The following is a 26785-nucleotide window of genomic DNA, read 5'->3' as shown; positions in this document are numbered from 1 at the left end:
AGTGGTGCTCTACATTTGCAACAGTTCTAGAGAATTCTTCAAGGGTGCACAGCATGGTTGTCTGAGACTTGTCATTCATTCTGAGTTCTGCTTCAAGGAAAGATTTTTGTCAGGTGGTTCTCATCCACTGTTCTTTCTTTCCTAACTTAAAAAAAGTGTCATGTATCCCTGCTTTAGAAATCTCAGTTAAGACAATATAAGAAAGAAAGGGGGCCACCCTCTCTTTGGGATTGTAGAAAGGCACATCCTGGGGAAAAGTGACAAGCCATCGTGTGCAACTTGCCTTTTTTTTTTTTTTTTCTGACACAGGAATATTGATTTTTCACATAAATCTGCTATCTAGTTCTGCTATCTAGTTTTTGTTCTGTGATGCGCTATAAACAACCTCGTGCACGTTTCAGAAAAACTCATACCGCTCATTAGCACACATCATCATCTGTTCCTTCAGTATCGGTTTGAAACTGGGGACGCCCCATTCCCCCTGGTTTCTTTCTCTCTTTCTCAGTGAATTACGTCCCATTCATGGTCATGGCTGGTGGCCTTCCCTGGTTCAGTAAACGTTGCATCAGACATGACGCTTTGTTCTCAGACTTTAATACTTGAATGAGCCTGCAGGCTTGGTTTCCTTGAAAGGAATGAGATGGGCTTCCTAAGTGTGTTTTTAATGTTAGCACTTGTAGAAGGATGTTCACTGAGAAGCCCTTGTTTCAGGTTCTCAGAGGAGCTCCCTGATAGGAAAGACCTTTCAGCAGCAGGGCTGGGAAGAAAGAATGGGGAGGAGGGAGGCTGTTAGCGGTAAGCATCGTGGGGATAGTGTATCAGGAGTTTGGGTTCTAAAGATCTGCACCTAAGAATTAATTGAAGCAAATATGTCTCAAGGGAGGGGGAAAATGGTTTGTGGGGCCAGGACGGTAGACGCTGTCCTCCTGAGCTGGGGACTTTTCATCTTGCAGCTGAATCAATCCTCCAACTAATTATTTCTGGTTAACTTTTTATGGGTTTGTAAGACGTTCCTTTTGTTCAGGGTAATAAAGGAGCCATTGTTTGATCAGTGACTGACTAATTATGATAAGTAATTTGAAACATTCTTGATGAAACTTGTCTGTTAATTAGCATCAACAGCAAATGGAAGCTAGCAGGACAACAAAGTCTTAGTTGCATCCACCATCCCCTGGAATTGAGGCGTCTTTCTGTGGCGTGCCCAATAAACGGAGGCTGCCAATGGTTAAAAAATAACAAACAAGTGGGAAGGTCTGACTCACCATCAAGGAAAAGGCATTGTGAAGCCACACAAAGGAGCACTGAGATGTTACAAGTGAGGGGGTGGGAAAGGACTATCAGCAGGGCGACTTGATCCTACTGCGCAAAGATAAGCGTGTGGTTTCTTTCTGTTTCTTTCTTTTTTCTTTAAAGCTTAGTTCCTAAATACATGCATCCCCTGCTGATCTGAACTCAGGCAGTTGTCGCTCAGTGGTGTCCCACTCTCTGTGCACGCCAGGCCTCCGTGTCCATCACCCTCTCCTGGAGTTGTACTCAAACTCACGTCCATTGAGCCACTGATGCCATCCAACCATCTCATCCTCTGTCATCCCCTTCTTCTCCTACCCTCAATCTTCCCCAGCATCAGGGTCTTTTACAATGAGTCTGCTCTCTGCATCAGGTGGCCTAAGTATTGGAGCTTCAGCATCAGTCTTTCCAATGATATTCAGGGTTGATTTCCTTTAGGATGGACTGGTTGGATCTCCTTGCTGTCCAAAGGAGTCTCAAGAGCCTTCTCCAGCAGCACAGTTTGAAAGCATCAGTTCTTCATCACTCAGTCTTCTTTATGGTCCAACTCTCACATCCGAACATGACTACTGGAAAAGCTATAGCTTTGACTATACAGACTTTTGTCGGCAAAGTGAACTCAGATACTGTTGATCAATAAAAGTGTGGAACTATGAAATTGCAGTTTGGAATTCTTGATGTTGTCTGACTATACTGTCATTATCATTAACACGGTTAATTTTTTAAAATAAACTCAATGGTACCTTTTCTTTTATGCTTGTAGATTTCTACCTGGACAAGGACTGGTACTATACCCACAGATAGGAGACAAATTGGATATTATTTGCCCCAAGGTGGACTCTAAAACTGTTGGCCAGTATGAATATTATAAAGTTTATATGGTGGACAAAGACCAAGCAGACAGATGCACTATTAAGAAGGAAAATACCCCTCTTCTCAACTGTGCCAGACCAGATCAAGATGTAAAGTTCACTATCAAGTTCCAAGAATTCAGCCCTAACCTCTGGGGTCTAGAATTTCAGAAGAACAGAGATTATTACATTATATGTAAGTATAATTCTATTCATTTATTTTATAGAAATTAGGATAAGCTAAATAGGTTTGTATCCATTTTTGTTTCCTTAAAATTATTACTGTGGCAAATAATTTGGTGGGAATCTTTGCTGAAAATTGTTCATTTTTTTTAAAAGAAGCCTTAATTGAATGAAGGACCCTGTACTAGTAATACGCATTAATATAAATACCTAAAGAGAAAGAGCCTCCTAGAATTTTTGTAGCATTGAAATAAGTGGATATATTTGAATATACTCAGCATCTCTACTGACAAAACCATTTTTAAGAAACATTGGTGAGATTTTGATAGGTGAATCTTGTGCGATGACTTTTATCTTCATCCATCCATCCATCCATCCATTCATTTCGTGTTTACTCTGTGCCAGAAACTGTGCATCAGTGCTAAGGCTTCAGCAGTGAGCAAGATGATAAAATGGTATCCATTCCTCAGGGAGCGTGCAGGTCAAAGGATGGGCGCTCCAGGCAACCACTGTCATACATGGGCAGGCTGAAACCGGCTTTGGAAGAATAAGAATAAAGTTAGGTTTGTTCAATGAATTTCTTTTTTTTCTCCCCATATAATTAATTTGACACATCCTGTGTACCTCTTGGGGTCTATCTGAGCTCCTGCTGTTCACTCCTGAGGCTGTGAAATCCAGTGAGGCAGGCTGTGCCTAGTAGGTACAGGAGTTAGGTTGTTCCAGGCCCGGGGTATGTCAGCGCCCAGTCTGGGTGCCCAGGACAGCTGACACATCAGGCAAGCAGCACAGCCGTTTTCCTCGGTTTCTTTGGGAGTCTCCACTCAGTCGTCATGCTGGGCTCCACTTTGTCAGGGGCGCTGAGCTGCTGCCTGCTGGGAGACCGTCTCTGGGGGATCAGACTGAAACTCTCTTGGCTGCTCTTGAGAAACTGTAAAATCAACAATTCATTGACTACATATGAAGTACTCAATAATGTATTGTTTTCTGTTTTTTTATTACAGTCATTAGTAATTAAAACAAAGACGGTCATAACCGTCTAATCCTTGTCCTTTGCCGTGAACCTGAAATGCCACAGCGACGGAAAGCCTATTTTTAAACCAGCATAATGCAGAGAGTGGCTTAGGGAGAATAAGTAACAAAGAAAAAGGGAAAGTGGTGAATTACAGATTTAAAAGCAGAGTGATCATACAATGGAAGGAAAAGTGTTTCTGAGGGATGGGACAAGCAGATGGGGTGGTAATATGTATGAAATAAGAGGGAAATCTTTGAAAATGTAAAATAGTCATTAGGTAAAATAAATGGAAATCTTAAGCTTTTGGAAGTCCATCAGTGTCTTTAAAAAAAAAAAAAAAGACTTTTTAAAATAAGATTTCTTGTTGTTTAGTCTCTAAGTCATGTCTGACTCTTTTGCGACCCCATGAACTATAGCTCTCCAGGCTCCTCTGTCCATGGAATTTGCCAGGCAGGAATATTGGAGTGGGTTGCTGCTTCTTTTTCCCAGGGACCTTCCTGACCCAGGGATGGAACCTGGGTCTCCTGTACTGCAGGCGGATTCTTTACCTCTGAGCCATCAGGAAGCCCGACAATGTATATTACATGAGTTTAACTCCAAATCCTTGCATCCAGCTAGTAGGCACCTTCATAACTAAGAGTATTAGTCCAGTCAGCATCATTACTGTATCCTGGTTTCTTTCCGTGGGTAGGAAGAACAGAAGTGACACTTGGAGCAGTTGTTCACAACCCCCAGAGAGGGACAGTCCCAGTTGCCAGGGGACCAAATTGGAACAGTCGTTCACAACCCCCAGAGAGGAACAGTCCCAGTTGCCAGGGGACCGAATTGGAGCAGTTGTTCACAACCCCCAGAGAGGAACAGTCCCAGTTGCCAGGGGACCGAATTGCAATTGGTGTTGGGTCGTTCCCTAGGTGAACTGATGCCAGGAGCCCTGAGACCTGGGTTCTAGTCCTGCTGCCTAAACTTAATGAGAAGTTACTTTATTTCTTTGAATTTTGATGTCTTCTGTAGGAAACGGCTTTTATTATTTTATTGTTCTTATTCCAGCTAACGGTGCAAGTCTCCAGTTCCAAACCATTTATGGCTGGATGCGTACGTCTAGTCTAGAGTCTAGAGTCTCTTGTCAAGGTGGCTCTTCTCCAATCGAATGGACAGGAGCCACCGTAAACTCTTTAAAGACACTGATTTGTAGTATTAACAGGTTTATAACACAGGCATCACACTTTTTTTAAGTTTTAGAAGTCAATATTAACTTTTAATTGGGAATGTATTTTTAAACCTACCAAGTATCCGCTGAGCTCCCCTAAGAAAGGACATGACAATGGTGTTCACCTAATTAGTTTTTCTCCTAGATGATTGTTTGCTTTGGCGTGGGGCAAAATGATATATACGGGTTTTCCTCATGTTGAGAACTGACTTTTTCCAGTGACCTGGGCCAGTCATTAACCTTGGGTTTAATTTGCATAATAAAATCTCCTAATCTTAAATCTTCCAAAGGTGAGGATATTGCAGCCGTTTGGTCTGTTTTTCATTATATTCTGATTCTTAATTGCCTCAAAGACAAACATTTTATATAAGCTACAGGTTTTTTTTTTTTTTTATCATATCTTTACATTTTTTAAAAAAGTTTATAAAATAACTCTCTGTTCTGAAGTGACCCATTGTCAAAGGAAGCCCAGTCTCAGAAAAACACTCCAGTGAATACTAGGCAAGCATTCCTAACTGTGTCCTCAGCCTTATTTGTGTCAAATTTATGCTTGGTTTCCAGTTTCTTTTTAGAAGTGATAACCCAGAAGGATTTGCTTGCTTCCAAATATCAAATTGGGAGTCATTGTCACTGATTTCTTTGGAATCGTTAAATAACTCACTTGCATTATCTCTGGGGCTTCCCTGGTGACTCAGATGGTAAAGAATCTGCCTGCAATGCAGAAAACTGGGATTCAATCCCTGGGTCAGGAAGATCCCCTGAAAAAGGGAATGGCACCCCACTCCAGTATTCTTGCCTGGGAAATCCCACAGAGCAGCCTGGGGGGCTACAGTCCGTGGGGTTGCAAAGAGTCGGACATGACTGAGCGACTAACACTTTCACTTTGCATTATCTGTGCCTTCCACAGCAGAGATTCAGCTTTTGTGGGCTTGTTAACCAGGATATTTCTAGACCTAAGCATGGTATGGGCTGCATAGTTGGTGCTTAAGAGTTATTTATTTATGTATTTGTTTTTATTTTTTATCAATAGTTATTCATGAAAAGAGAAGAATAAATAAATGGCTGAAGGATTTGAAAAGTTAAAAAAAAAGGGGGGGGGAATTAATAATTCAGAGCTGAATGAATCAGCAGTTTTGCTGTGGAGGCCCTTTGCAGTATTAACCCTCAGGAAGGTCCCTTGGGTTGGTCAGCCAGCCACAGCGTAAAATCTTGCAAAATACCTGCAAAGAGGTTTTCATCACACTACCAAAACCCTGTGAGTCATAGACAGTGACAATGAATGCCCTTGTGTGGATAATTTTTAAGTGAACCATGCCCACAGCCCAGCTGTTAGGAGGAACACCATCCGCCCAGGGCACCTCCCAATTTACCCTTGGGTGGTTGGTACGTTCTTTTACCGCAAACCCATAGCCAGGATGTGGATTGTGGAACAGTGTAAAAGGCGTCATTTCTAACGACTGTTTGACTGATTAGACGCTGTTCTGTAACTCCACCCTGCTGTGTTCGCAGTGGTCCTTCAGAAAGCCACCCCTCGGGAAAGTCTTCCTTGAGAAACACTGAATGAATCTGAATGAGTCACCATTTCATAGGCCCATCATGGGTTTCATTCTCCAAAACAATTTTTTTTTAATGTTATCAGAGCATATAAAATTGGAAAGCTCCTCAGTCAGCTTTGCTATTTTTTAGGCATAAGCTCCACTTCTGAGCAAAATTGCAAAATAAATTAAAATGTTTGCACACAAATATAAGGAAACACCATTCTTAAAGAATCAAAACAGAACAGCAGATTCCATTCCTGTATTTTTGTGGAGTGTTTTCCTTTTTGTTTTTCTTTTTGGTTTTGGGTTTCCTTATTTCTGGGAGTAAGTGTAGCAAGTGGCACTAAATATACTGAATAGAGACTTCCCTGGTGGTCCAGTGGTTAGATTTCATGCTGCCAGTGGAGGGGGTGCAGGTTCGATCCCTGGTCGGGAAACTAAGATCCTCCCTGCTGAGTGGTGTGGCCAAAAGATTAAGGATACATATACATAAACGAAAAATAAAATATGCTGAATGTACTATAAGCCCTTTCCCTAGCAAAATCGTTATGGGAAGTTTCAGATGTCCTTCTACACATAGATTTATTTTAGAATATATGTGTGGTCTCTGCAGTTGATTATGGGCTTTAGTTGATGAGTTATTTACATGATAAAGGTGGCAAAAGCTGTATTTCCCTCACGGAACATTATCAAGTTCACAAGTATGACAGTATGAGCCTGTCACTTATCCGACTTTGGGGTAAGGATTTATGTCTGATACCTGGCATAGAATTACCTTGCATATAAACTCAAGAATTAAATGCATTTTTATTTTTAACTTAGAACTCCTGGCTTCATAGACTGGTGTGCGGCAGTCCACGGGGTCGCAAAGAGTTGGACACGACTGAGCGACTGAACTGAACTGATTGGCTTCATCATAGAATGCTCGTCGACTCTTTGCAACCCTGTGGACTGTAGCCCCCCAGGCTCCTCTGTCTATTGGATTCTCCAGGCAAGGATACTGGAGTGGGTTGCCATTTCCTTCTCCTGAGGGATCCTCCCAATCCAGGGATTGAACCTGCATCTCCTGCCTTGGCAGGCGGGTTCTTGACCATTGAGCCACCTGGGAAAACCCAGTTGGGAGCTTGGGAGTCAGGCACAGCTGGGTTCTCGAATGCCCCTCAACAAGGAACTGAACCAGTCCCTGCCTCAAGCCCCTGTCTGTCAGCTGGGGATGATGTGCCTTTAAGTGGGGTGCTGTATGTGAAGTGCTTACCATGGCGGGCCCCCAAGTAAGCACAGCTGGGGGTCTCTAGGGGAGAGGCAGGGGGCGGAGGGATGTGAGAGGCAGGAGATTAAAGGCAAGCCTGTGCGCTCCTGTGAGCTGGCAGATGGGGAGGATGCACTCCAAAAGTGTCATTTATTTGAAAAACCATCCACAAAATGAAACTCCAGAGACTTTACAAGTTTCAGTAATGCTGCATAACTTAATTAGAAGACCTTCCCTCTTTTTTGTCTTCTTGGAGTGTTATAAAAGTTCTTTTGTCCTTGGGCTTTCCTTACTGAGAAACATGCATTTATGGATCTTTGTGTCGGAGGAATTGCCCAAGCTTGTTAGCAGATCCTCTGTAAGACCCAAAAGAGACAGCCTGGGCGGAGTCTTCTACACGTATAATCATCTCCCACTTAGCATCTCACCAGCCTTGCCAGGTCTGTTTCTCTATTCCCTGTTACACAAAGGAGATGCTGTTTTTATTGATCATTTCCACAGCATCCCAACGTGGTATACATGTTCTTCTAGAGAAAACGTAGTCATCACGGTTGCCTCATCACTGAGACGAACTGAGACCATACTTCCTTTCACATGGTCACGGTCTGACCATGAGAGCATCGTTTCTGTTATTTTTAGCGTAACATAAAATCCTTTTATGACCGTATTGGATGCACTCTCGCGGAGTACATCAGTAAGACTCCTTGTTCACTTGAATATGAATAAAGCTTAGATGCTTTATAATTTCAGGAATAAAATCTCAACTTCTGCTTCGTTGGAGTTTGTGCTGGGAAATGCCTGGCTTGCAGGTCTGATGGAGTCATGGCCATTGGGGTATTTATCCCGTATCTCTTGGGGTTTAGGAGGATTAGGCTATTGTAGGTTGAGACTCTGTTCATGTTCAATGGCGTCACCTAGGCGGTAGTGACAGCTTATCTTATTTAAAGCTAGACAGAGATTGTCCTCTGAGCACCATTCCTTTTTCCCAAAATAACCTATGAACGGACAAGATGACTCTGGTCCTTAAAGCAATGGGGAGAGACTAAAAGCCTCTCATGTAAAATAAGAATACATGAGGAGTGAAGGCAATTCCTTGGAAAAAAAAGAATTATTTAGGAATTGCTCAGAATAAAACTGCCTTTACTGTTTCATAAATTACATCTTAATTTCCCTAGCACCTGTATTTATAGCTTTTGCAAAGTTTACTTAGACTTGTAAATAATTGAACAGTCCTGGAGACTCTGTGGAAGCATGAGGACGCATTTCTTTCTTAATAGCCTTTAAATATTTATCATGAAAATCAAAATTTAAAGCAAAATAAAGTACTTCAAGAAATAGCCAGGAGGCATTAGACAGACATGAAAAGATTACTTGGCAAGAACTTATTTATATCATTCTTAAGAGTCCCGGGTTTGTTCCTGATTGAAATCTCAGGCTCTGGTGTTTGATCACTTACAAGAAAGTGTGATGGCCTCACACACTCTGTCACTGTGCAGTCTCAAAACACAGGTGACAGGAATTTTGATCACCGTGAGAAAACAGAAACTTAGGACGTGTGTGTGGTTTAGTGCAGTTCACACGGCCCTGCAGCGTCAGGGGCGAAACTGAGACCAGGGCTTTCAGCCCCTTGGACCAGCATCGTTAGATGGTGACAGTGCTCCTCGGGGTTGTCAGGCACATACCTGCATACAGATGGAGAGGAAAGACAGTCTACAGCCAGAGCATCCTACATACCAGGATACACGTGTCACATACACAGTGACAGCAGAGAGAGCGTATGTACATACAGAGTGCATGCATAGCAGTAGCAGGCATGGATACCCAGACGCCCAAGCAGGGGTGCTCACCACGGATACCCAGAGACCTCTGTGCTTGGATCAGACGTGTCGGACCAGAGGTGCTGGCCTGTGTCGTGTAAATGTGCAACTACCCTCAGGCTTCCCTGGTGGCTCAGATGGTAAAGAATCTGCCTGCAATGCAGGAGACCCAGGTTCCATCCCTGGGTTGGGAAGATCTTTGGAGAAGGGAATGGCTACCCACTCCAGTATTTTTGCCTGGAGAATCCCCATGGACAAGAGGAGCCTAGCGGACTACAGTCCATGAGGTCCCAAAGAATCAGACACAACTGAGTGACTAAGCGTGATCACAATGATGGCTAGCTTCAATCTTATGCCCTGAAGTTGACCTACGAAAATTCTGTAGAGCAGTAGGAAAGGAGAAAGGGCCACTGGTTAACCGTGGTGGTAGTGGCAATTTGTCAGATCTTCAGAATTTTCATTTTTCTTTTTAGAGCTACTATCAGTCAGTTCCATTTCTCCAGTAAGACGGAGCTTTGTGTTTTATCAAGTACAGTTGACCCTTGAACAGCACGGGTTGAACAGGTTGGATCCACTTACGTGCAGATTTTTTCAGTAGTAGCTATTCCAGCACCTTAGGATCTGCTGTTGGTTGAATTCAAAGATATGGAAGAACCACGGGTAAGGAGGGCCCACCGTAAACTCTACTGCTTGGGGGTTGGGACCTCGAACCCTCACGTTGTTCAAGGGTGCGGTGTACTTTGCCTGTCAGTGAGAAGTGGCTAATAGTAAAATTAAAAATAATAAAGAATCTCTCAAGTGTACAAAAGAGGTAATAAGAGACTTCAAATTTTCTTAGCCAAGTACAAGCGTACAGTTTGTGTGGATGGAGGGATGGATGGAGGCATGGAGGGATGGATAGAGAAATGGATGGAGAGAGGGGTGGAGGAATGGATGGGTAGATGGATGGGTGGATAAATGGATGGAGCAAGGGATGGATGGATGGGTGGGTGGGTAGGTGGATGGATGGATGGAGGAAGGGATAGAGGGAGGGATGGATGGGTGGGTGGGCAGGCAGAACCTCTGGCAGGAGCACAGTTGACCACTTCACAGAGGAGCCAGGCTGTGTGTCGTTAAAGACCGTCTTGCTTTGCAAATGGCTTTTTGCCTTGGTGGAGTAACCCAGTTTCATCGTTCCTGGTGTTAAACCAGGAACTTAAGGACGCAAACATGTGGGAAATGTGGCTTCTTGGAGTCTAGGACGTGTCCCCTGAATGGAATTAGGTTCACGTGTAGGGCAGATTCAGACAGGGCACTTTATCGGGGTTCCTGCTGGTCTCTAGGTGGTCAAAGCAAATAACTTCATGTCCGTCTGAGCTTTTATACATTTTCTCATCTGCAGTGTTATGTTCTAAACTGTCAGCAAGCATTAATTCAGTCTCTGGTGAAGCCCTACCACCCAGAGATGAACTCTGCCTCAGATGGAAGTTTTCCACTTCAGTGCCGCAGTCTCCCAATTACTGGGTCATTAATATCATTGCCTGTGATTAGGGACGAGCAGGAGGCTTGTGGGCTGTGCCCGCCCCACCATGAACTTTTTACTCTGACCCTTCACTATCTAGAGGTTTCCACATCTCCACAAAGATATTTTAATGATGAAGACCGTTAAACACTCAGGAGCGGGCTAGAAATCGTGTGCTGGAAATAATTCGCCAAACACACGCTTCTTCGTGGCCAAAATGTTTTTATTAGATATTATCACTCTCTCTGGACTGGAAAGTCTCATTTTTATTAAAAAAAAAAATTCAGAATGCCAAAGCAAAGCTAATATAGACAATAGGGCATTATGTTTTATCTTTAGAACTCTGACCTCATTCTTTTTTTAATGTGAGTTTGGTCATTCTATTGAAGTGATCATCTGGCCCCCTAATTTTTTTTTTGAACCACAGCCATGGCAATGAGAGTCTGCAATCCTAACTAACCACTAGGCCACCAGGGAGTTGGCACCCTATTTTTAAAATGTGATTCCTCTGTTGAAGTAGATTTTGGCCCATATTAAGGTTGACTGTCGCATGTAGAAGGTGATTATTCTTTTACTGTTAGCGATCACATTCTTTCAATTCTGAATCATTGTGACACTCTCTTAAAGCACACTTGATGCAAAGCTTTTTCTTTTTTTAAAAAATCTTGTTGAAATTTTTGTTTTGCCTAATGAGAGATCCTACCTGCATAAATCATTATCACTGTAGCAATAAAATTTTAGACTCTGAAAGGAATGCTTTCCCACAACAGAATTTATGAAAAATCAAGACATCAAGGTGTTGCAAGCCATATTTTGAGGAAAATAAAGTAAGCCACTCATAAAGGACCCCATGTATTTAAGCCTGCCTCTTGTAAAAAGAGGGGACTGGTGATTTATTTCCAGGACTGTTTGATCTTTCTCAGCGAAATGTCAGAGCAGCCGTTGAGCCTGGGAGGTATTTCTGTCATCGACATATACCTGCGATGTGTGCCCACGCTTACACACACACATTCACTTCTTCTCCTTTTCCCATTTTCTTCCACTCTGGTTTTTTGTGTAGTCAGTGACTGTTCAGGGCTGTCTCATCAAAGGTGACTATGGCTTTTAGCATCTTCAGTGATTGTCCCACCTTGGACTCTGTATATACTTCCTCATGGTGAAGGGGTCTTATGAGTAAGCTGTGATGAAATCTCTTATGCTCTGATGGTCATATTTATTGTTTTCAATTATTACTGTTCTCTCGATTGGCTGAATTCTCTCAACATCCAAGTCTCATATGATGTAGGAGATATAATAACATATGTTGGCACCTTTAGACTCAGTTCTAAGTGGTATCTTTGCATCTTCCCTCTTTCCCCAAAGAGTAATATTAGAAAAGTAATATGTCATACAATCTTTTAGTGAACACACAAGCAGAAGCAGTTCACTAAACTGTTTCAAGGTTGTTACATTTTTCAAAACTCTCATTACTGAGTTGTCAGTAGAATATCCTATCTCTGTTCATGGTGAACATTTAAAATTGAGAAAATAAAATTATACCACTTTATGCAAGAGCATTCATTTATACTGGATACCCACATCTGTTGATACATGCATGCTACGTTGCTTCAGTCGTGTCTGACTCTTTGAGACCCCATGGACCATAGCCCGCCAGGCTCCTCTGTCCATGGGATTTCCCAGGCAAGAATACTGGAGTGGGTTGCCATTTCCTCCTCCAGGGGATCTTCCTGAGCCAGGGATCAAACCCACGTCTCAAGTCTCCTGCATTGCCAGGAGGTTCTTTACCACTAGCGCTACCTGCGAAGTAGGTATCTTTACTTGTATTTTAATATGGGAGGAGGGGCTAAATTGTGACTCTGGTTTTTAAATCATTTCTCCAAATCATTCTGTCTAGTGGAGAAACTAACTAAATGTGTTGTATAGAAGTCACTGGGGCTAAGCCAGTTATTACCTCCAAATACCTGATTTACTGTTTTAAAAGGTCAAAACACACCCAGAATGATGTGGGGTTAAGTTCAAGTGACTCTTCCCATCATTACTGAAACAATGTTTCCTTGGGTGAAAAATGCACACATCCTGTATCTTCCTTTGTATTTTTCTTCCTTCAAATCGAGACTTTTAGAAATATCTATAAAACTTTCACTCTAAGATCAGGCATTCTGGGATGAAATGCCATATGACTTGAATTAATGCTGAACTTTTTTTGATACTGCGCCAAGCAAAAATAGTGAGGACCTTGGAAAACCATGGTGGTGTATTCGCCATTCCTTTAACTATAAAACCACAGAGGAAAGCATATAAAAAAGAAGTTAGAAGTGATGTTTTTTTCACCTTCCTTTTGACACATTATGCAGATGTTTTTGTTTTATTAGTTAAAGCAAAGGGCAAGTTCCTTTTGGCATTTAGTGATTGTTATCATTTCCATGTTTAGAATTTTTCTTCGAAGTTGGCATATTAAAGGATAACTATGATAATACCCAAGGCATTTAACTACATTGAGTTCTAGAAACTGAATCCCTGTGTCTTTTATAGTTTGAATATACATCATATGTTTTGAATTTGAATTCATGTCAGGGCGCGAAATAGGTAGATCTTAGCTCCCTGGGTTGTATGTTCATATTAAGTAGTTACACTTTTCTCAGCCTTCTGGTTTTCAACTTACATAGCTCAGTTCTTTTTTTTTTCTTTTAGAAACTCAAAGTTTTGCCCACTGTCTGGAAGGAAACAGTCGCCCCGTCCGTGTGTCACATGCATTTTAGTGACACCGCTTTACTTTTCAAGTTTCTCACTTGCTTTTGCTTCTTTGAGTTCCTCACTGTGCCAGGTAGTAGGTCTCAAGTTCTTCCAGTTCTTGAGTTGAGTTTCGGGAGACCCGTGTGTAGAAGGGCTGCCCAAAGAAACCAAAATTAGCAAGGCCAGCATCAGATGACACAGCGTTCGCCAATAGTCCCAAGAAGACGATGTTGACAGAGGATTTTCATAAAATGCTCTTTGTTTCATAACCAAATAAGAGTAAATTACATCATGTGCAGTTTTATATGGACACAAAGTTTTTATTCTTACTACAAAACTGAACTCTCTCACTTCCTGACCCTGTATGCTTATTATCTGTCTCTTTGGTGCATCTCTCTGGTGAGAAAAGGATTTGCTTTGGGGATGTCCATCAATCCCCTCTTCCCCGCTCCCCACTCCATCCCAGCCCCATCCCAGTAAGCTACATTTTAAAATGGTCTGGGGACTTCCCTGGCAGTCCAGTGGCTAAGACGCTGTGCTTCCATTGCAGGGGCGAAGGTGTGATCCCTGGTCAAGGAACTAAGATCCCACAAGCTGAGAGGTGTGGCCATGAAAATAAACAAATAAAATGTATGAAATACCCTGCATAGGATATCTCGATGTTTCATTCTTTCCATCCTAACCTAAAAATGATGGATGTGCTTCGTCGGGAGGCGCCCACTCTGTAGAATTTCTTGGTGCTGACCTCTCTGTGCATGGGACTGACCCAAGTATGCGTAGGCACGCAGCCAGCAGTTAATTCTCCATCCAGTTACCAAGGTGGAAGACTGAAATAAAAACAGCAGAGATCCAGGACTCCAGCTCACCCTCCCCCGGGTGCAGAGCCATAACCACCAAGTGAAGACACATTAGAATGTGATAGGACATCCTCTCCGTGGGCACAGTCCAAAAACACAGCCAGAAATGCAGTCTGCCTTGCCCACTGGTTCTCCTCTATTACTCAGATCACCAGCACGCTGCCTACCTGCAGCGAGGGAGAAACTGCAGTTAAGTCCGCGTACAAATACACGGGCAGGTACAGATGTTCACCGAGTAGTTTTCAAAGGTGAAGAGAACTTTTAGGCAATATGAACTCAGGGTATTCCCCCCCACCACTGAGCCATGATCTCCACCCACTTAAAATCAGGCCCTGGGGGAACAAGCGAGTGATTTCAATACAATAGCTCGGTGCAATTAGATACCAGAAGCAAAAGCTTTTAAAAGCAGGCTATAAAATGCCCATGTATCTTTATGAACCCTCCTTTCTAACTAGATAGAGATACTCTTCTGATAATTTTTGATTCGATAAAATCTAGTTTTTCTCTGAGTCAAGGGGGGAAAAAACTCTGGGCACTAAAAGCTTAGATATAACAATGTTACTTTTTCTCTGTAAATGATTAAATGCAATTTCATCCATTTAGTTCAGTCATACTATGATTGTGGTGGCATTAGATGATGCTGGTTGAGAGATGCAAAGAAAAATTAAGTAGAATGAAGTTAGCAATTTATTTTTACCTTCTCCCAGTTAAAAATTCCCAATACATTCAAATCAACAATAATTGCAAAACTGTCTCCTGAAGTAGAAGTAGATTTTACTCCCAAGTCTTAGCACTTGTTGTATTTCAAAGTCAGCCACTAAGCCTTTTAAAGCTTGTTGGTGACTAGCTGTTGCAGCAGAAATCAGAATATTAATCTTGAGGCTTTATTTCAGAGTTCGTGGCCAATAATGAGGTGTCATCAGGTCAGAAGACTTTCAGCTGTGCCATTTCTCAAGGTTGGGGACGGAGGGAGGGCAGGGGACACCTCTAGAATTAGGACCACATGCCCTACATTCCTTGATAAGAAGGTCCTGAGGAACACAGACATTAGTTTTCACTGTGAGATTAAATATAACATAAGTTGAAATTACTCTTGAGTTATTTTATAACTGAACTTGCTGTGAAGTTTACCGTCTGAAGTTTCCATTGGTACTCACATCTTAAAACAGGGTTTTCCCAGACAGCTTACATCATTCCTAACTCAAGGCAAAAATCCTTTCGTGGTGGAACATATAACTGTATTCTTTTTTTTTTTTTTTTTGACCGAGCTGCATGGTTTGTGGGATCTTAGTTCCCTGACCAGGGATTGAACTCGGGGTCTCATCAAGGAGAATGTCAAGTCCTAACCACTGGACTGCCAGGGAATTCCCTCTTAACTGTATTTTAAAGTTTAGCCCCATTTTATTTTTTTAAGTTTTTGCTGGAGTACAGTTGCTTTACAAAGTTGTGTTAGTTTCTACTGGACAGCAAAGTAAATCAGCTATACATACACGTATATCCCCTCTTGTTGGGATTTCCTTCCCATCTAGGTCACCACGGAGCTTTGAGTATCGAGTCCCCTGTGCTGTACAATGGAGTATCAATAGCGTATATGTGTCAGGACCTACTGTACAGCTCAGGGAACGCTGCTCAGGGTTACGCAGCAGCCTGGATGGGAGGTGAGTTTGGGGAGAATGGATACCTGTAAGGCTGAGTCCCTTCCGGCTTCACCTGAAGCTGCCACAACACTGTTAATCGACTATACTCCGATACAAAATGAAACATTAAAAAAAAAAAGCAACAGGGTATATGTATCAATCCCAATCTCCTAATTCATCCCACCCAGCCCCCACTTCACACCCTTTTAAACAGCCAAGTATTGGGATGCTAAAACAAACATTAGGAATGAAATTTTCAATATCTTCTAGTAACTTTGCGACTTCCAAGTGGACTTAGAGGGAAGGGATGCAGAGCCCAGAGTGGAGAGAAGAACCTTCCGCGGTCACAGTCTTCTGCTCCTGGCCGCCCTCCACCCTCATCCCCAACCCCCACCCCAGCAGTGGCCTCGGCCTCAAGAACTCAGCCAAAGCTGCATCTTCAGGTTTCCTTCTGGGACTCTCCAGGGCTTGAGGGTTTTTTTTTTTCCCCTCCCCAAGGAATAAAAATGTCCTCAGTTGGAGATGCAAAGCAGTCTTCTGCTACAACACAGTTTCTGCCTGCCGTGTATAGTTTGTGGATGCTAAATTATAGATGGCCTTTTGATTTGAATACTTCTGGAGTTCTTTACGTTTAGGGGCTCCTCAGACATCACTTTGAGTAAACCAAAGGGAGCTCTCCACGGAGGCACTGGTATTCAGAGAAGGCACTGACCTATAAATTAAAATCAAAAGAAAAGTCACTCGAATTACATGCACCCCTCCTGCTTCCAAACTGACAAGTGGAAGTTGGCTGTAGTTTCTGCGTCTGCAGATGCGGTTCTGAATGTTATTCACCAGTGACTTTTCTCTGCTGTGACTTGTCTATCCTTTTTTTTTACTTTTAGACCTGAATCTTTGATTGTTTTACATCAAGGTTAAAATAAATAAATCTATATTCCTTCCCCTTACCTGTTTTTTTTTTTTTCTTCTTCTGTGTATCAACCTTCAAATCTTATTTTTATCATTTGTCAGCTCAACGTTAAAAGTTTTAGCAAGAAATACTTAGTCATTGAACTTTGCATTGGAGTGCATTTATGTGTGTATGAATTAGAAAAGATGAGAATTCCACTTCAGTTAAGTAACTAAACCTTTGAGACTGTCAGCCAGATAAAGACATCAGCTTTTCACCATTTTTTCTGTATAAAAACATATCCTAAATTGAGAAAACGCAAGTGACAATTATAGTTCTGCTCTGATATTGCTCAGAAAGAGTGCCTGCTCACACTAACCCACACTATTCTAGGCCTTTGGGAGGAAAAGATACTTTGAAATTTAAGCCCAGGTTTGGAAAAAACAAAAGGGAAAGAAGACAGAAAATGGAAAGAAAAAATAAAAATTTTTTTAGAATCGCCAAAGCATGCAAGCCTCTTAGGTATTTATTCTAACTTATCTGCCAAACATTTTCTCAGACATCTACAAGAGGATACTATCTACTTTTTACTCTTAAAAAAAAATTATGATGGTAATTTTTGTCCAGTTTCCCAGGAGAAACTCAGTATCAGCAAGAACAGAAGAGTAAGATATGATTGTAAGCCTGGACTTTAAGGAAGCACTCAGATAAGCAAAGAGATATTTATACACACAAGAGGCAGCCATTGTTATTAAGGAAAGGAGTGAAAGTAAAAGTCAGTAACTCGAGAACACAAAAGCGAGTCAACCCGGGCCTTCTTTTCCAGCTCAGGTAATTATCCACAGCATACATATTTCTATGCACACCTGTCCAGATTTGTCTGCTGCCCTGCCGTTTGGGAAACAAACAGCCCATTAAAAGAATGTCATTGGATGTATTTTTAACAGAAAGTCTGTCCCCTTTTCAGTACTTTTAAAAGTGTAGAGTTAGTAGGCACGACTTTGGTAATTAGAGAAGGGAGACTACTATGAGGGTCCAGTGGTTAGGGTCTGGGCTTACCGTAGGGGCCACAGGTTAGAACCCTGGTCAGGGAACTAAGATCCAGAATGCCACACAACATGACCGAAAAAGGAAAAAAAAAAAGAGAGAGAGAGAAAAATAATAGAGAAGGATTTATACGGCAGAATTGGATGTGAAACATTTGTGTTCCCTGCCCTTGAACTGTGGAGGAACAGAAGTGTCTAAACGTCCACCTCCTTTTCTCGTCTGGAGCTTGACCTGTAATTTAAATCCTGTCCCTCAGCAAGTTAGCTAGCAGCCTGTCTTTTTTCGGCTTTAGTTACAATGCTCTTCAGAGAACTCACTGTCCTAAAGAGATAGACCTTTGTCTTCAAATAGAGTAGGGCATGGATTGCTGGGGAAAAAAAAGACATCCTGCCTTCCCCCTCCTGCTCAAGGTGGAAAGGGAATCGAGCTGGTGGACCTGAACCATGTCCTTGCCTTATGTCCTGAGCTGCCCCGGGCGACTCGCAGAGCAGTGGGCACGTGTGGGTACCTCTGTCCACCCAGAGTTCTGCACCAGGGAGTCTGGTTGATGAGTCTGGCCAAGGTCGATGGTGGTGGTAATAGCACATCCATTCATTCGAGTTGAGTACAAAATGATGGAGGAGGAAAACTCCAGAGCTGGAAGATGTGAATTCTACTACAACCTCTTAAGCTCCAGAAAGGCTGGGGAAAGAAAAAGGGGCGTGGGAGTCTCCTCTCTGAGTGTTTATAGAACTTGGACGCTTGACAATCAGGGAGCATCAAGGTAATTGTTCTTGAGGCAGGAAATCAGTAGTAGAGGAAGCAGGTGCTGGGTGATGATTACCACGGTTTGAAATTACCGTATTTACTGTACTGCTCTTTGGAGGCTGAACTCCAAAATAGTCAGCTTTTGGAAGATGCCGTTCCTTTTATCTACAGACTCAGACGAAATCCGTTGATTATAAAGGGAGGAGAAGGCACTTGAGTCCATTGGAGACCAGAGGTCATACGTGCGGCGGTGTGGATGGCATCATCGCTCTTTGTTTCTTTATTTTTTTCGTTTTGCCTTTCAGCATCCCATACTTTCAGCAAACCTGTGACTAAGAGTGAATTCTTATTTTCCGAATTGTTTTCAGACATTTCATGTTCATGTAAACTTGGCTTATTGATTTCCTGATTTTTTCTTTATTTTTTTGTTTTGTCCATTTTATTTTTGATCAGCTACATCAAATGGGTCTTTGGAGGGCCTGGATAACCAGGAGGGAGGGGTGTGCCAGACAAGAGCCATGAAGATCCTCATGAAAGTTGGACAAGGTAAAAACCGTCTGCTGATTCACGGAGCCTCTGATCTGGTTGGGCCCCCAGCTAGTATGGCTGCCCCCAGGGCTGCGCACACGCACCTCCACTCACTCTTCCGCTTAGTTTCCAAAGCAAAGCTTTCTGCGCACCTCGAGCCACTGACCGATTTCCTTAAGTTGATGCAGCCCATTTCTTTTTATTGGAGACACTTCTAAAAGTTGAGGTCAGCCAGGTTCAGTGTCTATGGCCATGTCTGTATCTGCAGATAGATTTTTCCTTCTTCAAGGCAAAACACCCCCTTTGGCTCACAATGAAAATTTCCAGAATGCAAACTAAAGTTTCTGCCATTTTGCCCCTTTCTGCCTCTCGACTACGGAAGACTTGTGTTCACTGAGCCTTTTCACACAGAGATGACCTCTTGTGCAGAGAGAATTATTCTTCTAATTAGAAATTGGGGTAGTAGTCAGTCAACTTGCTCAGTTAAATTAAAATGTCATCTGCAATGTTCTGCCTGCCAAATGCAAGAATCCCTATAGTTTCCACAGATGGCCTCACTAGCTAAACCTCTGAAATAACTAGTAGAACTGTTGTGCTTTCAAAGGAAAAGTATATTCTTGCATCTCACAGTACTTTGCATAAAGAATCTTATGTTCATTGCTATTCGTGCCTCTTGAGATTTAGATCCAGCTCCTAAAGGTAGATCCCGTCAGATCTCTGTGCTGTAAGTAATTGCTTGTTTTTCATATAGATGCAAGTTCTGCTGGGTCAACCAGGCATAGTGATCCAACGAGGAGGCCAGAATTTGAAGCTGGTACAAATGGAAGAAGTTCAACAACAAGTCCCTTTGTCAAACCAAATTCAGGTACAGCAGCGTGACTTATGTGTGACTAGCCTGTGTGTGCCACTGTTCCTGTGTACCACGCTTACTGTGTTGCACGCAGCGGGGAGTACCAGAGTGTGGCGGGTACTTCTGCCCCAGAACGTGAACTTGAACTTCCCACAGTCAGTAATCTTTGCTCTCGGTTAGTTGTTATTAATTACCCAATCAGAATACAATAATTCAGTCCCACGCAAAGTCTTAGATTCAAGAGAGCAGAATCCATCAAATCTCAGCACCAATTATTAGCACTGCTCTTTCAGATCAAAGTTATTTTCATTGGCTGACACTTTATCATGCTGGTTGCAACACTAGCTTCAAGCTGGTGTTAATGTATATATAATTAAGGCTCTAATGCCTCATCTAATTATATCTAATCCACAGAGAGCCTGATTGATCCTCTTCTACATTTAAGGTGGTAACATCTTAAAATATTGCACAATGCTACATTTTTCAGGTGGTTTCATCAAATTTTTTTTTCCACAAATTCAGTGTAAAATGAGATATTAAAGGGAGTGCTGGCAAAAGTTTAGAATACTGGATAAAACTGACTGTTGTGTAACTTCGCTTTTTTAGCAGTCTTTGAGCAAATAGCTATGTGTTTGTTACCACTGGAATGAACTTGTTATGTGGTGGTCGCTGAGCAGACGTCAGATCCGCACGCCTGGTTGGTAGTCGCACGAATTTAGCATCTGTAGCAATATTCCATCTCTTTCCAAGCGTCAAGGAGGGAAGTTGTTATTTCTAACTTTCAATGACAAGATGTGTCAAATTCTTATGACAAACTGATAAATGGATAATATAATGATGCCAGGCAGTTTTTTAGTGCTTAACATTTGGGTTGGCAGTCTGTTCCGTGTGAGAGTTTCTACTGCCTTCCAGATATATTTTAAGTGTAAATCAAGTAATACAAACGAGTTACGGGTTGAACGTTTTCCCAGGTCCCATCCCTCTTCGCGAGCACTCCCGCCATTCTGCGGGGGGGCGGGGCTTGTCCTTAATGACAGGGGGTTTGGAGCTTCCCAGGAAGCCTTGGGAGCCAGAAGGCGGTCCAAGAGCCGTGCCGCCTGAGCGGCAGACGCTGACCTGAAGACCTGGCCACTTCCTTTCCTGCGCCCTGTGGTGGCTGCAGGCTGGCTGACCTGGGTTGAGACGTGGGGCAAGATCAAGGGCTGCCTGTCACAGCCCGTTCTCGCGGCTGATGGATGATGATGTATGGAAGGGAAATGAAGCAGTCTGGGAGCAGCATGAAAGCCCCACCTGGAGTCCCGTCTCCCCCCAGGGCTGGCTTCTGCCATTTGCATTTAGCTGTTTTGTTTTGTTTTGTTTTTAACTGAAGTGCAGTAGTGGCTTGCTGGTTTAAAAAAAAAAAAAAAAAAATCTGCCTGCCAATGCAGGAGATGCAGGTTCAATCCCTGGATCAGGAAAATCCCTTGGAGAAGGAAATGGCAACTCATTCCAGTATTCTTGCCTGGGAAATCCCATGGACAGAGAAGCCTGGTGGGTTACAGTCCATGGGGTCGGCAAAGACTCACAGGACTTAGTGACTAAACAAAACATAATTATCATGCCGTGTTACTTTCAGGTGTATAGCACAGCGATCCAGGTGTGCATATATGCTCTTTGTCAGATTCTTTTCCCTTATAAGTTACTACAAAATACTGAGTATCGTTCCCTGGGCTATACAGGATTTTATTATATTGTTAGTTGCTCAGTGGTGTCTGATGCTTTGCAACCCCATGGACTGTAGCCCACCAGAGATTCTTCAGGGAAGAATACTGGAGTGGGTTACCATTTCCTTCTCCAGGGGATCTTCCGGATCCAGGGATGGAACCTGGGTCTCCTGCATTGCAGGCAGATTCTTTACCTTCTGAGCCACCAGGGAAGCCCACAGTAGGTCCTTGTTGGTTTTCTAGTTTATATATAGTAGTAGTTGGTCAATTCCAATTTTCTGATTTACCCTTGCATTTGGCTAATAAACAAGGTGTGCTTTACCAGAGTCTAGCTGCCAGGGAAATGTTCCCCCGCTGAGTTTTACCACCTGGACACCACCATCCCCGCCCCCCCCATTCCCCAGCAGCGCTCCAGACCCCCCCTGGGGACAGCGCTGACTCTTCTGACTGCTCTTCCCACCCCCATTCTCCCCACAGGTTCCAGCACAGACGGTAGCAGCGCCGGACATTCTGGGAGCAATATCCTCGGTTCCGAAGTGGCCTTATTCGCAGGGATAGCTTCAGGATGCATCATCTTCATCGTCATCATCATCACGCTGGTGGTGCTGCTGCTCAAATACCGCCGGCGGCACCGCAAGCACTCGCCGCAGCACACGGCCACGCTGTCGCTGAGCACGCTGGCCACGCCCAAGCGCGGCGGCAACAACAACGGCTCGGAGCCCAGCGACATCATCATCCCGCTAAGGACCGCGGACAGTGTCTTCTGCCCCCACTACGAGAAGGTCAGCGGGGACTACGGGCACCCGGTGTACATAGTCCAGGAGATGCCCCCGCAGAGCCCGGCGAACATTTACTACAAGGTCTGAGCCTCGGCGGTGCCTTCGCTTCCCGGAGGAAACTTACTGTCCCCGCTGCTGCCCGCCGAGGGTCCGAGACCCCCTGTGTCTGCGACGGACTGACGCGCAGCGGGGAGCGGGGACACCCCTTCTCGGAAGAGCCCCGTGGAGTCGGACAGCTTACTAGTCTGTAGCGTTTCGGCCGCGGTGACGGAGGATGCGTCCCGCCCGTCGGAAGACTCGCGTAGAAGATGTGCGCGCGCGCCCCGCCCCTCTCCTCCTCCGGGTACCACTGGGTACCACGAGCGCGCGCGCCCGCGGGCCTCCGCAGGAGCCGGGAGACCGAGCGGCTGGTGGGCAGGAGCGAGAGCTGGGAGCATCCCAGGCCCCTGGGTCGCCGGGCCTGGCGGGGCCGCCCTCTGCCTCGGGCGTGGCCCCCGAACCCCACTCCTGGGCTGCACCCCGGACTTGTCTTGTCGCACAGACTCTGGCTGCGTGAGGCCTCGGGAGACCGCTGGCTTCTAGTCCTCACTGTTGCACACGCTCTGTCATCCAGGGCTCTGCAGGCCTTCACACGAGATCCCCCCCTTCCCCCAACACCACACTCGCATTACTCACGGGACATTAACGTTGGGCGTCTCCTACTCCATCCTTCTGCAACAACAGCCGCAGCGAAAGGGGCCACACGTTGATAGGAATGGCGTTTGCAGGTAAAAAGGAGCCTTCCAGCCAGATGCTCGGCTGTCAGCCCAGGAAGACGAGGAGTTTCGTGAGAAGGGGGCGTGGGGGAGACGCAAAGGCTGTCTGTCTGCAAAGGCAGTTCCGTGCTGCCGCCTCTGAAACAAGATTTGGGAAGGGAAAGCCCCAATTAGAGAGCACAGCACTTTGGTTTTGCTAAGATTTTTAAGAGGCAAGTAGGAGACACAACGACACACACAGTAGATTAGGGTGCATTTGAAGGAATTCACTCTTATCAAATAGCAATGCACAGGAATAATGAAATAAATAGTCCCTCTCTAGCCGGGTGGAACAAAGGGGCATTGTTGGTAGAGGACCAGGCTTGGAGAGAAGGGTGATTCGGGCAGGACTTTCTTGGTACTGGCAATAGACGTACAGCTGTGAAGCTGTAGGGAAGTCGTCGGTCTGCTTTGGATGTTATTTAAAGCGGACCCAGCTGCTATACTTACCACATTTTATTAACACAGGGAGAGCCTTTAGGAGAATAGCAGAGAGCCAAATCTGACCTAGAAGTTTAAAAAGCCAAAGGTCACACGGGCTGTAATTCCATCATCATAGACATTATTAAGGCATCTTCATATCCGAAAGGAAGGTCAGATCCCCCTACCCCCTCATTGCCCCTCCCCTGCCACCCCCTCTCCTCATCTCGCCTTGTGACACTTTGGTTTATGGTGGTGCCACCCTGGCCTCGGGGCGAGGGGTGGGTACTGAGCGAGACTGCAGTCCCGGGTACTGTGTCGGGGTGAGGCACACACGGCAACCCTCCTAGGAGTCCCGAGGACCCAAATGATGATGATGTCCAGGGAGGAGAAGGAAGGCAGGATGTGTTTATAATAGGTATATAGAACACAAGGGATATAAAATGAAAGAGTTTTACTAATATATATTTTAAGATTGCACACAATCCACACCAGAAGATGTGAAACTCATTTGTGGTGATTAAGTGGTCTCAAACGCTCCGTGGTTGTTTTTTTTTTTTTCAATTGGACTGCTACTTCTGGGAAAAACGACATTACTCCAAAAATAACAATAATGGGAGCAAACACAAAAATAACCAAGTCCTCTGAAGGCATGTCACGTCACCATAGACTAGGAAGTGCAAGCCCCAAATACCAGGAAATCAGTGTTCACTGCATCGTGTTTTCAACAATGAGAAGATGTGCCGGCCTTTAGCTTCTGTGCTGTGTTTTCCTTGCCTCATGGGCTGAAGTGTTCGCTAGAATCCACCGGGTCACGTCCAGGGGGCTTCAGCTGAAAGTTCAGCCTGAACCCCTTCCTTCCTCGCTCCCCCCTCCCCTCGCCCCTTCCCTGCTGGGAAAAGAAGCGAGTAAACAGGAAACCTACTTTTTATGTGCTATGCAAAATAGACATCTTTAACATAGTCCCGTTACTATGGTAACACTTTGCTTTCTGAATTGGGAGAAAAAAAAAAAAGAAATGAAGCAACAGCATTTTAAGGTTCTCAAACCTCCAGTGAATACCTGCAAAAATGAGTTATCACAGAAATTCTTCTTCTTTCTACTCCCTGAACCTGAAAATGATGTTGGTCCAAAGTGCGTGTGTGTTTGTGTGAGTGGGTGTGTGGTATACATGTGTACATATATGTATAATATATATCGACAGTATATATTATATATATCTATATCATATTTCTGTGAAAGGTTGCCATGGTGACCAGCCACAGTACATATGTAATTCTTTCCATCACCCTGGCCTCTCCTGTACGTGCATTCATATAAGGTTTTCTTGTAAGCCATCAAAAATTGACCTTTAGGATGGGGGAGAGGGGCGAGTAGGGGAAAAATGGGAAACAGTCTGATTTTAATGCAATTGAAGGTGTGCGTCATCAGTTGGCTACATTTTGAGTATGTGCTAAACTGTGAAAAAAAATCAGATGAGTTGATGAAGAGTTGCCTGCAGGCAGTTGACAGTAGTCTGTGCGTCTGTTTTGTGTGTGGTGCAGAATATGACAATCTACCAACTGTCCCTTTGTCTGAAGTTGGTTCAGCTTTGGAAAGTTACTGTAAATGCCTTCCTTGTATTCTCATCCCTAGTCGCCTGACTTTGGAATTTGCACCATAATGTTCAAGTGAAGATGCTGTAAATAAGTTCAGATTTTACTGTATATGGATTTGGGGTGTTACAGTAGCCTTATTCACCTTTTTAATAAAAATACACATGAAAAACAAGACAGAAATGGCTTTTCTTACCCAGATTGTGTACATAGAGCAATGTTGGTTTTTTATAAAGTCTAAGCGAGATGTTTTGTATAAAATCTGAATTTTGCAATGTATTTAGCTACAGCTTGTTAAACAGCAGTGTCATTCCCCTTTGCACTGTAATGAGGAAAAAAAAAATGGTATAAAAGGTTGCCAAATTGCTGCATATTTGTGCCGTAATTATGTACCATGAATATTTATTTAAAATTTCGTTGTCCAATTTGTAAGTAACACAGTATTATGCTTGAGTTATAAATATTTTTTCTTTCCTTTGTTTTATTTTGATAGCCTGTCATAGGTTTTTTGATCTGCTTTAGTTCCACATTGCAGTTAGCCCCCAGCCAATGAAGTCACGTTCCAAACCTGTTTCAAACTGAATTTGTTCTTAAAAAAATAAAATATTTTTTTCCTATGGAAAAAGCGCCTTCAAAGTATTTTCCTTTCCTGCTTGTTTTCTTTTCCTTTGGCTTTTTTTTTCTGTTGGTTATTTTAATTTGCCTCCCATGTTTCTCTGTGAGTGCAGTTACCCAAACCCTTCTGCCCAATAGGCGTGCACGCGCCCATTTTTCAAACCAGGCCGTGCGCACAGCGGAAAGGTTCACCTTGCCCCACACTGCTGCGTGAGCCCCGTCGTTTCCCCGTAAAACTTCTGAACTCAGTTTTAGTGTCAGGTTTTACATGGACTCCTCTTTATCCTGAGTAGTTTGACCTGCGCAGTGTGAAAACAGCCGTGAGGAAAAGAGAGACTTCTAGAAACTATTTTCATCTATTTGGCTGCACTGGGTGCTGGTTATGGCTCACAGGACCTTGCGTTGCATCTCGGGGGCTCTTAGTTGACACGTGTGGAGTCAAGTTCCCTGACCAGAGATCGAACCGGAAATGAAATGAGAGTCACTCGGTCGTGTCCAACTCTTGTGACCCCATGGACTGTAGCCTGCAAGGCTCCTCTGTCCATGGGATTCTCCAGGCAAGAATACTGGAGAGGGTTGCTATTTCCTTCTCCAGGGGATCTTCCCCACCCAGGAATCAAACCCGAGGCACTGCAGGCAGATTCTTTCCATGGAAAGAGAGCTTAGCTTCCATGGAACCAGAGCCCCCTGCATTAGGAGAACAGAGTCTTAGCCACTGGGCCACCAGGAAAGTCCCAGAATAAGGACTTTTATTCCAACCTTAGTTCCGGATTGATCTGGTTTCCATTCAAACAGAGCAGTTTGCTTCCCTTTCCTTCACAAAATAATCCCGGGAGGACAGAAAAAGTCAAATGTTCTTTGTGAAGATGTAGCACGGATGAAAGCGAATGTTGTGATGCCGGACTGAGGCAAGCAGTGAATTTAGCTTTAGCCACCCTTGCTGTGC

The 26785-nt window shown here is 43.8% G+C and overlaps 1 protein-coding gene across 1 annotated transcript in view; it reads left to right on the top strand.

Annotated features, from left to right (window-relative positions):
• EFNB2 (ephrin B2) overlaps nt 1-25849 on the top strand; it is a 49704-nt gene extending 23855 nt beyond the window's left edge. The window contains exons 2-5 of the mRNA XM_027557943.1: nt 2051-2334; nt 19009-19101; nt 19835-19948; nt 22114-25849. Of these exons, the coding sequence (XP_027413744.1) occupies nt 2051-2334; nt 19009-19101; nt 19835-19948; nt 22114-22502 (880 nt within the window). The 3' untranslated portion in view covers nt 22503-25849. The remainder of the gene's footprint in view (nt 1-2050; nt 2335-19008; nt 19102-19834; nt 19949-22113) is intronic.
• The last annotated feature ends 936 nt before the right edge of the window (nt 25850-26785 follow it).

The sequence above is a fragment of the Bos indicus x Bos taurus genome, chromosome 12 (genome assembly GCF_003369695.1).
Source record: "Bos indicus x Bos taurus breed Angus x Brahman F1 hybrid chromosome 12, Bos_hybrid_MaternalHap_v2.0, whole genome shotgun sequence".
Taxonomy (NCBI): domain Eukaryota; kingdom Metazoa; phylum Chordata; class Mammalia; order Artiodactyla; family Bovidae; genus Bos; species Bos indicus x Bos taurus.
This window is presented reverse-complemented; position numbering and strand designations above follow the sequence as displayed.